The 17,663-nt window shown below is 39.6% G+C and overlaps 1 protein-coding gene across 5 annotated transcripts in view; it reads right to left on the bottom strand.

Annotated features, from left to right (window-relative positions):
- CEP162 (centrosomal protein 162) overlaps positions 1-8,973 on the bottom strand; it is a 43,954-nt gene extending 34,981 nt beyond the window's left edge. For all 5 annotated transcript variants that reach the window (XM_030945337.1, XM_030945338.1, XM_030945339.1 and 2 more), the window contains exons 1-4: positions 8,715-8,973; positions 8,000-8,178; positions 7,066-7,169; positions 2,314-2,452 (exon numbers count right to left, since the gene is read on the bottom strand). In XM_030945337.1, the coding sequence (XP_030801197.1) occupies positions 2,314-2,452; positions 7,066-7,125 (199 nt within the window). In that variant the 5' untranslated portion in view covers positions 7,126-7,169; positions 8,000-8,178; positions 8,715-8,973. The remainder of the gene's footprint in view (positions 1-2,313; positions 2,453-7,065; positions 7,170-7,999; positions 8,179-8,714) is intronic.
- Between the last annotated feature and the right edge of the window lie 8,690 nt (positions 8,974-17,663).

The raw sequence follows: 17,663 nt of genomic DNA, 5'->3' as shown, positions 1-17,663 counted from the left end.
AGTTCTGGAAGCCTATCCACACTGAATTCCTTACAGTCACCCAACCTGTCATTTTAAATCACCACAAACACATCTACATGAAGTAAAATCACAGCCACATAAAACTGCAGCGGAAAACTCAATTTATCCCAAAGGTGGTCAAGAGGTGGTCTCTGCAAATGGCTCTCTTTTGATTCTAGGTTAATTGCCCTACAATTAGACCTTACCTTGCAGAAAGGCATTCATCATAGCACACATTTTGCAACTGATACCATTTACAAGTGTCCGGTGTGACAAATGTATCCCTTTCTTCATGGGATGCCACACACAGGAGATCCACTTCATGCCATGGAGTTACTGCCTTCTTGCTAAAACAGAGAGAGGAAGGCCCTCTAGCAGGAATTAAAGGCCCCTCTGCTTGGCAGTATTAAAATAGTAGGTGGGATATGGCTTATTGCATATGCTCCATGAGTGTGGTACTATGTGCAGAGTGGTGACAGAGCAGTAAATGAAATAAAACTAATAATCTGCCTGGCAAAAACAGTGCTCAGGGAAGAATTCTGTGCATGGATCTGGCACACTCGGTGTTCACTCCTATATTCTCAGCTTTGTTATGTCCAACTGCAAGATGTTGGATCTTGGAGTCAAATTGCATTACACACAGATTACTTTCAACTCCCTCCAAAAAAAACCCCAAAAACCAGCTCTTCATCAACAGTATGAATATGAACAGGCTAGCTTCTTTTGCATGTAAATTGATTCCATACTAGCAAAACTGGGTAGGCTCACCTTTTGAATGTTTTTCCGTTAAATGAGAAGCTTTTCTTAAGGGAGACCTTGCAAAGTTTACCAGATATTTCACACATCAATAAATTGTACATCAAGTTTGTTCTACAATTAGAACAACTAATTTGTTCTAATTAGTTAACCTGCACAACTGATAAGACATTCTTAATTTTAAAAATGACAGTGGTAGAAATTGTTTGGATAGAACATCTCAATATAATCACATTGTTTCTTGTTACTCTGTTTTTAATTTTACTTAATCCAAACAAGCACTGTTCTCTAAAACTTGTAATCACCCTGCCCTTTAGAAACCTCTTTCAGTGTGTTTTCTACCATAAGAAGTATCAAAGTTGGGTTGCCTCAAGCACCTCAGAAAAACCATGGAAACGTGCTGAGCTTCTAAAGTCACCAGAATTTTCTTTGAGAGTATGTAAAAAATGAGGTCATGGTAACCTCTTAATTCTCACATTGCCCAGCAAGAACACTCCATCCTTACATCATTTGAAAAGCTGTAAGGAAATCATCATATCTCATAACCACCTGATAAGAATTTTCTCATATCCATCTGAGTTTTACATCAACATCTTAAAAGGCCAAGACAGACAAGAAGTCCAGGTACCACCTATTAGGATTAAACCTAAATGGAACAACTGCTGACTAGGATTTGACTCCTCACTAAGATGACACTGACAGATAGTCTTAAAATCTGAGACTACCAGCAGTATTTTAACTCTGTCAGATGGAAAAAATGATTTTTGTAACTTTCTGTTAGGGTCCACTTACAATTAATATGAATCACGGAAATTAAGAAACCACCAATTACTACAAGAAGAAGAGGGCAAACATCCTGTGGAAACTCACTACTATAGGTTTTACTACCCAACAAGAAGACAATGTAGAAATTAAAAAAAAAAAATAGAGGTGGAAAGCTTGCAAGCAATTATATATTTTCTTCTAGAACTATGTGACCGTGTCAATACTGAACCAGCAATCATGTCATCACAGCCCATTTCGCCTTGAGCCACAGTTCTTGGCAAGGGAAATGTTGAGAAGACTGAAGACATACATCTTGGATTCAGCTGGTGTTGAAAAGGTTTTCTTTCTTTGTGCTTTTCCAACCTACTACAAATATTGCAGTTAGCATATGTTTATAGAAACTGGTCTTTTTCCACTACAGTTTTGAAAACAGAAAGTTATAAAAAGTCGGTATAAAGAACAGGTTGGCTACAAAACACATATACCAATATTTCTGCGAGTTTGTAAGTTATATTTTCTAACTATTTTACTATTTATAATGTGCTTATTTTTTACAAGTTTGATTAATTCAAAGCTACAGAAAAAAACCCATCAGACAGCTTGCATACAACTTGAATATAAACCATTAAAAAAGACAATTCTATTTGACTTTTATGCTTTACAAACTTACATTGTAACATTCTAAAACACTTGAGTGGTACCAGCTTAATCTCAAACCAGGTCTAACCTGCAGTATGAGAAAGAACTAGCCTGACCTCCTGTGGCCAAAACATTGCAAAACTTTAAATTTACCACCATCATCCGAGTCTTCCTCAGATAACCACCAGGGCACTGAATCCTTTTTCTTCTTTTCTTTTTTCCTGGGCTGTCCCAATTTCTCAAGAATGCTGGACTTTTTCTTTGAATTTCCAAGCGAATCATCTGAAAGAGACTGAATAAATTGCATACAAGATTAAAGAGATCTTTTACGTTTACATTGTTTCAGCCACTCAATTCTGGCCTTCTGAGTCCATACGCCTCTCATTACTCCCCATTGTTTGCCTTTTTTGTATATGCATGACAAAACTGATTAAGGAACAATAACTATATTCATATGGAATAATACTGTATATTTTAATAATCCCACTGCCAGAATTTGGATATATTAAAAGTGGACTGCTTCAGAGAATGTAAGTTCAAATGAACAGTATAATCAGCTCTTTTTCAATTAGTTAAGACATGTAAGAACCAAAACTCTGACTATATCCCTAAAGACAATGAAGTAGAGCAGAAACAATTTTACCTTATCCTTGCTTCGTATGTGAACATTATTATTAATATTCTAAAAATTAATGTGCACTAGCAACATTCTGGCTGCCAGCAAATCAGATTTCAGAAATTAATTTTACACTTTGTATTCATAGAATATAATAGAAATGCCAGAGCCATTCCTACCCAACTGTGTATTAAACTTTCATATGTGTTAGTCATCCATGCTGATTTTGACTGATAGCTTAAATCAATGGAAAAAAAATCTGAGTATGGACACCATATGAATTTAAGTTACTGATAAGTAACAGGAAGGAAAAGACAACCAACCTCTGCTCCTTTCCTTTAGTAAAGCTCCTTATGGCCTACAGCAGGCTCACAGTCACAGTTAGCTATCCACACACTGAACAAGGAAATATTCATTAAACTACTGCACTACAACCTTATGTTCTACATATTCTGTGTGCAGCAAACTGGGGTTAAGGGGAGTGAAATACTTTTAATCTAAATTTTTAGCTACAACTGTTAAAACTAATTGTCCTAAAGTGTCTTAGAGAACATGGTGCACAGAGTTAGTAAAAGCCATAAATGGTAAGAAACAAAGAATTCACATATGAAACACATCACATGGGAAAATTTCAAAAGCTTCACTTTTGTAATAGTCACAAATAAGAAAATCTTATAGTGTAAACCCAATATTAGAGGCAACAGAATTGTGGATACTTAACATGGAAAACACAAGGGTGTGTTTTATTAAAACAAGCCTCTGCTATCTACTGCCTCCTAGTACATTAAAAACACTGCTATAAAAGCCTACTTTTACTATATGACTAAAACTTCAACTTCTTCTCCATTCAAAAATCAAATGCCAATTATATAAAACTATAATTTAAGGAAAAATAAATGTAATAAAATATTCTTATTAGTATCTCTGATGAAGACCCTCTTTAGAGCTTTCAGTTTCACTCGAGAAAACTAAATACCTGTCATACATCTTAGAAAGAAAGAAGTGCTCTGAGCCTTGTACTTTAAAAAACCACAATTTTAATAAATTATAAAACTGCTAGACAACAGGATGTATTGCAATTTCTCTAAGCTGGCTCTGTGACATAGAACAAACAGCTTTAGATTGCTAATAAATATCCCACTAATAACAATTTCCTGACACTAGTCACAACACAAGTACTAGTGCCATTGTCCCCAAAGGTCAGACTGCCTCCTGCTAGCCGGAAGCACTGACAGGTGCTTGATGCAAGCAAGCTCTGTTATCACTTGCTGTTTCTTTTACAACTAACAGTATCCTCTGCTCTGCAAGCACAACTTCAGTGAATGCTCACTCTCCTTAGTGGATTGTAACTAAAGAACCTGCAACTCCCACAGGTTGTGCTCAGATTCTGGAAACTTTCCATGTCCAGCCATCTTGTCAACTGCAGACAGTAAAGGTGCAGCAGCTGGGAGAGAAATGCTGACACAAAAATACTGGTGCATTTTCCCCAACATATCAGTTGTCTCAACAGCAACACTTCCAGATTTTTTTCCTTCCTTTGAAAAAAAGGTAAATCAATCAATCACCAATCCACTTTTTGGACTTGTAATGACTTCTCAGCACCAGTAAAAGTGGCACCAAAAAGTGTTCCTTTCCCTCCTCCATAAGACAGCCTTTCAGCTTTTCAAGAACACAGACACACCAAAAGTGTCAGTTGTTTAATCTCAACATTGATAAAAGCCTAAAGAGGCAGTTTTAAGCACTAGAACAACTACATAGCACATCATCAGCTTACCACCTCCTTTGCATGTGAAGAACTTAAAAAAGTTAGGTAATACAGAATTTAATCTAAACCACTCAGACTTTCATGACCAGTCGTCCTAATTAATTCATGAAACCAGTATTTTTCAATTAAATAAGTTTACTCCAAAATATGCTTTTATTATACAATAATATGTTAATCTATTTGATCTTTTATTAAAAATTTAAAATGTTTCTCTAACATGGCTTGATGTGCAGTGTTTCTCTTCTAGATACCATTCTACAGATATTCTAATAAGGATGGTATAGCCTTTCCTTTTGAAAGTCTTCCTTCTCAAGTATCCATGAATATCAAGCAGAACAAAGGTCAACTGAAAAATACTAGAAGCAGACAACAGCTTTTTCACAAAATTGCTTTGAGTAATCAAAAAAGGGCAATTAATTCACTCAATTGAAGCACTGTGTATTAGAAAGACTTCCTCACATAGCACATCCCAAGAGAATGTCACAGCAAACACTGAAAACCTGGAGCTAAACCAGTATGACAGATGATGCTCAAGGGAAATCCAGTTGACAATAGGAAGAAGCACACCAAAACAAGATGCTGGTGGTGAGGAGTGGATGGACGACAGGAACACAGACAGTGGAAGAGGAAGGATTATGGGAAGAATTATGGATGACAACAGGGTGTCTTGGCAATGGGCTGGGAATAAGCATGACCAGACAGAGGGAATAATTAAAGGATTTATCCTACATGCAGTCATTGTTATTACACACTTGTGCTTCCTTCTGTATAATAATAGTCTAGAAAACACACTGATAGCTTTTAAAGTTCAGTGTATATGCCAAAAGACTTAGTTTAATCCTCATATTAGACCTGCATCATCCAGCTGTATATACAGTCTTTCTTTTAACTTCATATGTTTTAATCACAAACATACATACACAGCCGCAACCCAAACACAGATTCATTAAGAGTTATTTAAAAGGGAAAATCCTGCTCCATTTCCTCTTTGAAAGATTTGCTTCAACAATATTAAGTCTGCTCCAAACTACTGAGAAACAGATTTTATTCCCCACCTGCTGCGACACTCTTAACACAAACATCACCTACAGACAGATTTCAAGAAATGGACCACATCAGTTTCTCATCTTCCTAGTATTAAAAGGCCAAACACTTTTTATAAAAAACAAAAGCAAGGAGAAGGACATAGCAGAAGATGCCTGTGTAAAAATAACAGAGAGTAGAGAATGTCATTGTTATCTGGGTCTGAATCTAGCTAGCAAAAATCACAGTGCATATTTTTAATAACTGGATTAGCAGTTTGAAAACAGTTTTGGATTGAAATTATTAAAAAAATTAAGACAAGAATTGTTAAAGTTTCATTCTCTGGGACATTCCAAATGCCACTTAGAATATTTCAATAGTTATTTGAATTTTTTTTATGAGCATCCTCAATGTGGGCAATAGCTGAGGGGGAAGAAGAGCATGTCAAACGAGGAATGGAATACCAGAAGCAATCACATGCAGAGTTTTGACAGATATGCATAACTAATAAAAGAATAAAACTCCTTTCTCTTCCCCAGAGCAGCTCCCTCTGTAACAACCGTAAGTAAAGAATTTTGAAGGAAATGCAAAGACTAGTTTTCTAATTTTACTAGCATTAATAATTTCAGTGAGTTCAAGAGTGCTAACTTAGTTACATCATTATATTAACTACTTTTCACAAGTCATTAAATTGTAACACAGCCTCTACTTAAAAAAAAATTAAAGCATACATTACATATAACAGGGACCCCAGAAATACTCTCTGCCACCACTAGGTATGCTTACATACAGAATTAAAATCTAGTAAAGGCCTTATGTAGCGGTATTTATGTTTTACGGTTACCACACCGTGTTCTGACAGACCAGAGGGCAAGTTCTGAAATTACAGGTCTATTTGCATTGAAAAAAAGATACCTAGTCAGGGCATTTAGATCATATCTGATTATCCTTAGCTTAAGCCACAACCCACAGACTTGCATGATTTTGCCAGTACTCAAAAACATGAAGCACCATGAGGAATTAACGGAATCTAATTCAAATTTTCTAATCACTACAACATCCCTCATTTTATACAACAATTTAAAAATATAATTCAGTGAGAGTAAGCTCTGCACAGAAAAATACAGAAATACAAAAACGTAGCTTGTGTTTATTATACAAGCAGATTTTTTTTACCTCATTTTCAATTATACATCAATTTGAAGCTTCTGGTACTAAGCAGCACCAACAATAAAACTGAAACAAAAATCAAGAACCAAACACTCTTTCTGAAGATACAACCAGGCAATGACAAAATATTTATTTAATTACAAAACTCTTCTCTTTATTTCAATGCAGCAAAGTAGTATGAATTTAGTTTAGCAATTAAGACCCATAGATAAGACAGGTATGTTAATTATGTCATAAAATGAGAGCTGAATCTTACATTTCATATTCTCCCATACTCAATTTTCCCCATTTTTAATAGAGAATAGGCATGTGACCTTGCTCTCAAACATACCTCTTTCAGAAACTCTTCAAACTGCTCATCTAATTCTTCCTTTGAAAATCGATGAGCCATAATTTGCAGCTGGATTTTACCTTCCAAACAACTGAGTCTAAAAACTAAAATTCAAATTGAAGTTAATTAAATGCATTCTAAAATTGATGTAACCTAATGATTTGCTTGAATAGAGCTATAAGGAAAAAAAACCCCAACTCAAAACTTGAGAGATGACAAACACCATTCTCCCATCCCTTATAAAACTATTTACTGAATGAGACAATCAGCACAAATGTACCTAGATCACCCAAATTCCTTACAAGCAAAATACTCATTTCCAAAACACCAGCTTCAGCATTTAAATTTTGAAGGATAACTAAAATATGATTCACTTCAGCATCTTTACATTTTTCTACAAAAACCAACTCTCTTAGCAACCCAAGCATTTTGTTAATAATCAAACAAGAATTTACTGCAGTAATATTTTCATTTTAAGGGTTTTTAATTCCTTTCTATGTATCTTCTCCAACACCGGGAACATGTGGCACTGTTAGTTTTGTTTTATCATCTCTGCTGTGCTTTGGATTTAGTAAACAATAAATACATGTAAATCTTTTTAAGGTTAGGGAATGGCATTTGGTTTGATCTGCCCAGACAGGAAAGCCAATGACATTTGCCCCCCTCTCCTTCCCCTAAGTCTGCATCAACTTCTCAGGCACAAAATATGCCCAATAACCAAAAGGCTGCAAAGCTTTTGTGTATCACACTGCTCAACACATATGGCTGCCTTCAAAACCGCATATGTATGGCAGCATTAAACTGCACTAGCATCTTCCAGCCTGAGAAGTGTGATGTAAACATAAAAGGGCTAAACATTTGCAAAAGTGCTTTTACCATTAAATAAAACTTCTCGCAGTATGGAGCCCACTCAGTACACAGGACTGTTACCTACCTAGTAAATTGATTTTGACAGGCGAGTTGTGACAACTGTTTCCTGCTTTCACTCCTTATCCATCCACAGACCACCCGACACTTTGGCTTTGGCAGTTAAAAAAAAAAGAAGTTTTATAGCAGACTGGCCAGGCATTGAATTCGGCACGATATCCTTATGTAAGCATTTGGACAATATCTCTGAAAACATGGTAAGGAGATTAAGAACGTTACCTCTCAGGGCACACATAATCCAGTATCCTTTTATACTTTCACATCAAAGCACACTCGATGTTAAACGCAGGATGCTTTAGCAATTGACTAACTGTGCCAGCTACTTTAGCAAATGGGGAATATTTAATTCTAGCCTTGCCAGAAAAACCAAGTGATTCTCCTGACATTATCTTTACTTCTTCCTACATTCTAATGACGGCTTTCTTCTGCCTACCCTCTCATTACACCTTTTATAAAAACTAACAATATGTCGCTTAAAGGACAACAAACATGTTTACAATTTCGGTAACAGAAGATCATAGGCAAACATTAACCTTAGCAAATATACTTTTCAGCCATATCTTCAGAGCTGGCGGCTCACAAATGACTTTGCGCACAAAACAAAGGCGGCACTTGCTGGCATATATGCTACAACACAGGGCAAAAAGCGGAAGTTTTGAGAAGGTATGGCTAAACCACGGGGATGGAGGGAAGCTTAAACAGCCTAACATAATTCACGTAACCTTTTAATCATCCCAGCCGCGACCCGATCGTCTTCCTCCTCCTCCTCCTCCTCCGGCTTTCCCTGGAGCACACGGGCGGCGGGCGCACGGCAGCGCGGGGGCTCGGGAACGGGCGGACAGGGCTCGGCTCCAAGGCCCGACGGGCGCCCCGGGGAGCAGCGGGAGAGGGAATTGGCCGCGGTTCGGAGCCGAGCGCTGCCCGGGCGCCGGGCCCGTACCTGCACCGCGCCGGGCCCCGCGCAGCCACGGCCGCCCCGCTCGCCGGCGGCGCGGTTACCCGGGAAACCCTCCCGGCCACCGTCCCGCCCGCCAGCAGGGACCGCGCCACGTGATTCCGCCAAATCCACCGCTTCCCTCTGCTCCGCCCGCCCCGCCGCGGGACACACGCAGGGCACGGGGGTGGCCACGCGAGACGGGAGGGGACGGGCCGGGGTGCCATGTCCGCCGCGGGACACGCGAGGGGACAGGGACGGGAACGGGGACGAGCCCGGGCGCCATTGACAGGGGGCACTGGCGGAAGGGGCCGGCGTGCGGAGCGGCGCCCCCTGGCGGGCGGGGGTGGTCCCTGAGCGGTCAGGGCGGACGGGCTTGAGGGAGGGGGTTTCCATGTCCGAGCGCTCAGGAACCAGCCTGGGGTTGGGAGGTTTCCATGTCCGAGCGCTCAGGAACCAGCCTGGGGTTGGGAGGTTTCCATGTCCGAGCGCTCAGGAACCAGCCTGGGGCTGGGAGGTTTCCATGTCCGAGCGCTCAGGAACCAGCCTGGGGCTGGGAGGTTTCCATGTCCGAGCGCTCAGGAACCAGCCTGGGATTGGGGGTTTCCATGTCAGAGTGCTCAGGAACCAGCCTGGGGTTGGGAGGTTTCCATGTCCGAGCGTTCAGGAACCAGCCTGGGGCTGGGGCATTTCCATGTCCGAGCGTTCAGGAACCAGCCTGGGATTGGGGGTTTCCATGTCCGAGCGCTCAGGAACCAGCCTGGGGTTGGGAGGTTTCCATGTCCCAGCGTTCAGGAACTAGCCTGGCCTCACGTCTCACCACCTCAGCAGGCACCGAAGGCCTTTAGCAGCTCCGAGACCCCGCAGTCACACGGTCGGAGCAGGTTTCCTTCCGCCTCCCCCCCAGCGCTTCTCCAGAAGTCGGGCAACTGATCTTCAAGAAAAGCAACAAGAAAAGGGTTAAAAGTGTGTTTAATTCCCTAATGCAAGGGTCAAACTCAAAGCATCCCTTCTCGCTTTTTCACAGAAATCCCTTTCTAAAGTTTTCCTAATGTTTTCAGCCTTAGATGTTGGCCGTTGTGCTTTTAATGCATTTTAGCACATCTCTGGAAATGTTTAAAACACGCAGGGAAATTAATGACCCCTGCTTCCCTGACCACTGCCTCTCAAATAACCACAGAACAATTGCAGTCTGTGCTTGCATGTGCTCTCCAGCGAGGGTCTGTCAGTTGTGTTTGTTGTGAGAGTCACGTTGCTTCAGGAATTTTTATGCCAGCATTTAGTAAATGGCAAAATAAAACAAGTTCACTTAAGAATACAAATGGACATTGTTCACACACACACACACACACACACACACACACACACACACACACACACACACACGTTTTGATTCTCTGTTCAGCAGACTTGGAACAAAAAGATTTTGAAAGGAAGTTTTCTTCAACGAGTGTTGGATACTCATTGCAAGTGAGAAACCAGTTAAAGTCTATTACTGCCTCTCATTTCCTGTTAGCTTGAGAGATAAAGACAGCGCTTCCAATATGGCCTTTATGTATCCCAGATTTTTTAATGCTAGCATAAATTATAGTTTAAATTCAAAGAAGCAAAGAAATATGGGCTCTGTATTTTTCACACAAGTCTACAGGAATTTGCTAAAGGTGCTGCAGCACTTCTTTCAATCAGGCCTATTGTCTGCAGATGGAGTATTATGTTTCCATTTGCAAACTATTTTTTTCATCTTTATGTGCAATTGCTGCTGTCTGTGGGAAATGTGGGAGCTGATCAAGGACAGAATGCCCACATAAGCTAATATACTAGAACAATTTGTTACACACGACAGCCCACTGATGGTGAAAACATCAATTTCCAACATTTACTCTTTTCTCTTGTTGCGTGAAAAAGCATGGAGTGAGGCATGAGATTTTAAAAAGAAATATGGAAATTAATTAAAAGAATGTCAGTCATGCTTCATGCCTTGATCCTGCTCAGATTTAAGCCAATGCAAATTTTACTATTAACTTCAAAGTGATAGCTGTGACATCATTCATTGATCATGAGAGTTACTTCATATATGATCAAATAATCACATCAAGGGCTCAGTCCTTCAAGCTGCTAAAAACTGTTGCACATTGAAGCTTTTCTGTTTGCTGAAATATGTTCAAAGAGCCTTGTACAAAGTATAGAAAAATGTGCAGAGGGATCAATGCTGTTGGAAACCTCAGTGCCCATATGGGAAAGAAAAAAACCTAAACCACTCTTGATGACTGTGGTGGGGAGGGAGGCATTGCCTGGTGTTGAAATGTCATCCAGTGCATTCAAATAACATGCACAATAGCCACTTAAAAGATTTTCATTTCCTTCTAATGCCAACCAGTTGGAGCAATTTTCTCAAGAGCTCTTAACAGCAGAACTTAAAAAATGGGAGAGTGAGGCTAGCCATGAATTTCAGCCAGGAACATGGCAATTTGGGCAAGAGTGCTAATAAAGCAGAAGGATGGATGCAAATGCTAAAATAGATCCTGCTGGACACATCCCCAAATTATAAGGTAAATTTCAGGCTCTGCTGACATGGGTGGGAAGCCTTTGTTGGCTTCTATGAAACCAGATTTTCCTGCTATAGTCACTGGCTTCTCATTTAGACATGTGACATATGCACACATAGTAGATATGTTTTTCTTGCTAAACAGCAAAAATATGAGGCTTCATGGTTTATTATAGTAATTTCCAAAGATTAATGGCAAAATTAAAAGGAATAAAATTTCCACACTTCTATTCTGTTGTGGAATTTCAATTTTGCATCATCCATAAATGTCAATAGGGGAAAAGATACCAAATAAAAAACAAATAAAAACCAAAAACCTCTGCCACATTCACTTTGGCTGAAGCATTGCATCAGATAGTATTCCAGTTCTGAGCCTGCAAATATGTGAAATACGAGATTATGATAATAAATATTTCACCATATTCTTGGTTATTTTTTTTTATGGGTTAACAGTTTCCTACTGAATCAAAAGAAAGCAAACAGTGGTGGACTAAGAAGTTAAAATTGCATTCTTTGTGTATGCTCACCGGGATGAGACTTCCTTAAGTGACGATGCAATAAAAGCCCTTTCCAGGAGGCACATCCGATAAAGAAAAGCCTTCCATAACTAGAAATTGCACAGAAAACATAAAGAATTGTGTGGAACTGTATTCCATGTGAGAGAAAATGGTAGTCACATTAGGATTATTTATAAAGTAGTTCACATAACTTGAACTGTAGTTTAAAAGAGCAGTTTTAATACTTTCACTTTTGGCTCGCTGCAGGTCTCATTTTGTTCCGTCACTGATAGCAAGTCCTCAGATCCCAAGGGTTGGATTTTTGGTTGATTCAGTTACAGTAGCCTGAACTCAGCGTCTCACTGTATGGTTTTTTTCCATCATGAATTTTCTCCATGGGCTGAGAACTGAATTCTGTGTCATGTTTCAGATTATTCCAGAGACTCAGACTGGTCACAAATCTTATTTCTTCTTGCATCCTTTGAAGGGAGCCGCAAAGTTTGGAGTTTGGAAGCTGGGCTGTTGCTGGCCATTTCCCGTTTTCTGGAAGTTTGCAGACACGCACTGTTTCTCATGCTTTTTGAAAATGGATCCTCCCTCTGGCTTATTTGTGTAAATGTTTAATTGCCTTAATGTTGTACCCTGTACTGCCAAGTTTTCAGTTTCTGTGGAAGAGTGCAAAGTTGCTGTAATTACTGGCTGCAGGAATAAATCCTTCACCATCATAGAGGAAACTCTCCTATCGCCAGCAACTGTAAGCAATTAAAAATTCTTTCAAGAGGGTGATTGTTTGCAGTCAGTAATTAAAGGTGCTTATCACTCTCTCAGATTAAAGTGCATTTTCCAATGTTTAACACTGCTTTTTCTTTCTTTTCCTGATTCTCTATAAACTTGTTGGAAAACATTGCTCCACTTTGTAATCCAACTAGGAGCAAGATCCCTTATGTTGCTTTTGTGAAGTCCTGGGAAAATTATTGTGCAAAGACTGTCGCACTTTTGATTTACTCTAATGATGCTGCCCTGTGCCTGTTGTAGGTCCCTCTTTGCCAGTGAAAATTCTCAGTTCTTGGCATCAGGCAACATGTTTACAATTCCTACTCTGTGGGACTGGAGAAATAACTTGGGTCGCTTCCACCTGAGATCATTTGAAGTGTAAACCCTCATCTGCCTTGAATATTCTCCTTTGCATATAGAAAGTTTTGTAGTAAGTTTTTCTCTTTGTGTGAAAACACACTGCATGTGTTCTGTTCAGATAAAGTCAAGGTAAATATTTTTATAAAAATTTCGTGGTGGCTTAGGAAAGATCAAACTCAGAAAATTCTGCAGAGAAAAATTAAGATTTATTAAAATTTTTCAGATCTGTAACATCCTTCGTTGATCCTGACAACATATCTGCTTAGCGCTGGTGGGAATGTTAGCTTTGCATTTCAGATTTTCACTTGGTTATTTTTAGTTCTTCTGAAGCCTGGGAAATAAGAAATATAACCGCTTTGAACAGTCTGAAAGAGCCAACTCTAGCAGGGCCTCTGAATCTGATTAGATAAAACAACAAAGAGGTTCTGTTAGGGCAGAGGCAGGAAGAACTAAGGTGGGTGGCAATATCTGTCATAACTCAGGGGAAATGTAGCCTCAAAGCACTCAAAAGTGGGTGAAAAAATAACATAAGCAATAGACAACTTTCCCACATCTTAGGTCACTCTCCAAATGCAGTTTGAAGAACTTTCTCTGTGCTCCACTTTTTTTTTTTTGTATTTTTAAAGTACAATAAACAGCGCATGCATGTGTGTTTATATTAAAAAGCTGGTTTAGGGGAACATCGTTTCTCTTCACATAAGTATCTGAAGAAGTACAGTGTGGCAAGTGCAATTAGATTTGTTGGTACAGAAACTGTGTAAGATCTTAAGGGATAGATTTGCAATTTACAGTGTTTTCCTCAGAAAGTTAGGTAGCTTAGGGATGGACACAGGGGATTTTTCCACTAAAATACAGGTAATCATAACACCACATTTTATCATATTGTGCAGAAAAAGAATCAAACTGTTGTGTTTAGTGTAAATGGGAGATGTTCAGTTTTTTTTGGGGGGGGCTTGATTTAAAAATGATCTGTTATTGGAGGGGTGGAAACCTGAAACACCACTCAGCCAAGGATTGTGCTTCCCTTCGTTCAGTGTGGGATGCTTATTTTGGGTTAGAAGAGATAGAAAGAGATTTGTGCACTTCCTCAGGAAAATCAGTCAAAATGTTTTCGAAGTTGCTGTGCATCCACAATGTTGAGCTTAGTCTATGTCAAAGGCTGGGAGTGTTACCTGTTTGAAGTCCACCGCTAAGTGTGCCCCAAACTAGTCCTGCAGCTGAGAAGTATTGTGCTTGTTCCTCATATTGGAGGCTTATGAGAAAAGTCCCTCCAAACTGCTTTTTCCCTGCGTGTAACCGTGGCATTCCTGCGGTGACTCCAGGTCTGTCTCCCATGGGACAGCCGTGGTGTGGAACAGGAGATGCATCCAGGTGTGATAACCACTGCTAATCCAACACCAGGTTGCGCTGTTCCAGGGGCTCAGCCCCCCGTGCCAGGCTGAGGGTGTTCATGTGTGAACTAAGGGGCTTGTAAGTGGTATTTTTCATCAGGCTAAAGGTAGTTACAGTGTACATTTGGGCAGGAGAGATGGAGTGTGAAATTTATCCCTATTACCTTTCTCCTCAAGTTTCTTCTCATTGTAATTTCATCAGAAAATAATCTGCTCCACAGTTTTTAATTTTCCTTGCTATCACTGTGAGGTTCAGTCTTGCATTCCTGCACAGGAAATTGAGCATCAGATCTTAAAAGCTTGAGGGGGAAAAATCAGATTCTTGCCAGGAACTGTTGCCTATACAAGTTATACTCCACCAGCTGATCTCTGGACTATCCAGGTGAATGGATAGGAAGACTTTTTCCCATGATTAATGGAAAAAAAAGATAGATAAGTGGACACAGATACACCTTTTTGTCTTTGGCCAGTGAAGGAATAATCCTCTCAAAACCAGGTTCACATGTAATAACAAAAACCCTGGGATGTGTTAACCAGTATTGATGGGGAGGACAGGGTGACTATTACAAGTCTATTCTCTGTGAGAAGCAAGTTTACATGTTTTGTCAACCTAATGTAGCTGTCCCACTTATCATCTTCTCACTTGTGGAGACTGAGGGCCTAGTCCCATGCTGTTTGTGCAGATGCTGTTGGTACAGAGGTGGAGGAGGAGGAAGTCAGGGAAATCTGAGGTCTTCTTCTCTGCAGCACATCCCCAGCTCTGCTTGGAGACATTTCAAGTAGGTGCAGGTCCCTCACCTTGAACACATTTCTAGCATGATGCCTTTGTTGCCTTGTGCTGGTATGAGGAGGTTTCATTCTGTACCAGATGAAACAACTTTTCTGAAGTCAGCATGTGACTTCTGCTTTTTGGTTTAATTTTTCCTTACCTGGAAAAAAAGATAATCTAAACTGATGTTCTGTGTACGTGAAACAAGAGCCAGCCAGATAGGGACTATGGAATAGAAAACCTCACTACTGTGGAATTCAAATCTGGACAGACAGATTTATTTTTTTTTTCCCTCTATAAACAGTACTTTAGGGATATGACCTGTCATTACTTAGAGATTTCCAGCAGTGGGAACCTTTGATGTCTATCTACCACCCACCTAGTACCAAAAATGCCAAGAGATCAGCTTGTCATGGGACTAAAATAGTCCTTAACACTTAGCCTCAAAGGACCATGACACCTGTTCTCCTGTGTCTTCTCTTTCTCTGCATATCTACCCCGCTAATCACCTATTAGCTCCTAAGGTACCAGAAATAAACACCAGCAGTCCCTAGGTTCAGACAGTGTATATTAAGACCTGTGAAAACAACCTTTTGCAATCATTTGTCTGGAAAATAATACCTAGCTTAAGGATTTAAAACCTACTGAGGTTTCTTTGTTATTTCAGGCTTCTGGGAATGGTCATTTTCTTAATGTGATAAGAAACTGGGAAATGTTTTCAAAGAAAAGACACTTAGATGTGTGGCCTGCCTGGATTAGTAAGGCTGGAAGCGGCTGTTACTAGAATCCCTTAATTTGACAAACCTTCCCTGGCAAGCTGCTATATTTATTTAATTGAATATTAGGTTATGATTTTTACATGTATACTAAAGGTATTTAGGTGTCATAATTGTCTCACAATGTAATAATATTTGAAGTGATTTAATTTGAAGTTGGATAAGCTTGGACTTTTTGTTAATTTCCTCCACTCTGAGGGATAAAATAGCATGGTGTGAAAGCCTTTTAAGATTCAACAACATTGTTCAAGCATAGCATCTGCAACTAATAACTATGTAACTTTGAATGAAAAAAAAAGTCTAATTATCATGGAAAAGAGAAGATGGTTGACTCATCTTCTGCAGTTTGGATTACATGTGTGGGATTGTGTTTTGGATGGAGCACTCCAGAATAGCAACACTCCATCAAAAACACAGTCATGCACCTGTACTCCAAATGGCTGAATAAGGCAAAACACATGTCATCTGAACACTGTGAATCAAATTAAAAAAAAAAAACTAAAAAAAAAGGAAAAGAAAAGAAAAGAAAGGAAAGCTGGAAGAGAAATAAAGACAAGTACCATAACATTGGTGTGTCTGAAGAGTTGTTTCTTTAAAGCTCCCTGAGTGATTTATTTATCACTAAACCTCTGTTCGCAAGCCCTGTTTGATTTTGCTCGATGCTGATATAGACACTGAAACTGGATATTATGCAAAGGGCTGCCAGCAACTGTTTGATCCTGATAAATTACAATAACAGGCACAATTTACAATGAGAAGCTATTGCTGCTTCTGGCTCTAATGTGTGATGAGGTTTAAAATGTGGTGGGCCAAAATTCCCTTACCTGGTGGCCCCCTCAGACCATTTACAGAAGAACATTTAAGAGAGCCACTGAGCAGAAGAAAATTACATTCACAGCAAGAGCCAGGCCCAATTTTATATCAAAGGTGAGCATGTGTGTGTATGTGTATCTGCCTGCATTTGGAGTGAAAGATGTGGGGAAAAGAAGTAGAAGAAGTGTGTATAATCCACATGTTTGGAAACTTGTGTGTTAACTGAGCAGCCCATTCCCTGGATCCTTCTACATGTGCACACACCCCCCAACACCCCCCACACCACCAGCCCTCGCCACCCCCCTTTATGCCTGCAATGCACATGTGTTGTGAATATTGAACTATATGCTCTGAGAAGTTAATTGATGACTGGCTGCTTATTTGATCTTTACAGTGTCAAGTTCAAAATGTAATGGATGGTAAAACCCACCCAATATCTGGGCTTGGAAAGAGGTGCAAATTCAGAGAAGTGATATGAATTAGAATCCGGTGCATATTTTCTTTGCAGTAGCATTCCCAGGCACCTGCCTCTCATTTCAGAAACTTATACAAGCTACAGTCCAGACCCAGGAGAGAAAATAAAGATTTCTTGATATATTTCGTTGCCTAGAAACTTTTGATAATCTCATCAGGTGCTGTTTTTCCTCTTTATGGGACTTTGAGTCTAATCAGATTATCATACACATTTTTACTGATGTGCCAAAAGTTAATTGTCATGGGGGCTGATGAAGAATGGAGTGAAAGGGATGCTGGAGGAAAATGAGGAATAAGAAGAAGATATCGACTACACGTACATGAAAATATTTAATCTC

Source organism: Camarhynchus parvulus, chromosome 3, assembly GCF_901933205.1.
Source record: "Camarhynchus parvulus chromosome 3, STF_HiC, whole genome shotgun sequence".
NCBI lineage: Eukaryota > Metazoa > Chordata > Aves > Passeriformes > Thraupidae > Camarhynchus > Camarhynchus parvulus.
The sequence above is the reverse complement of the archived record's forward strand: the minus strand, read 5'-3'. Positions and strand labels throughout refer to the sequence as shown.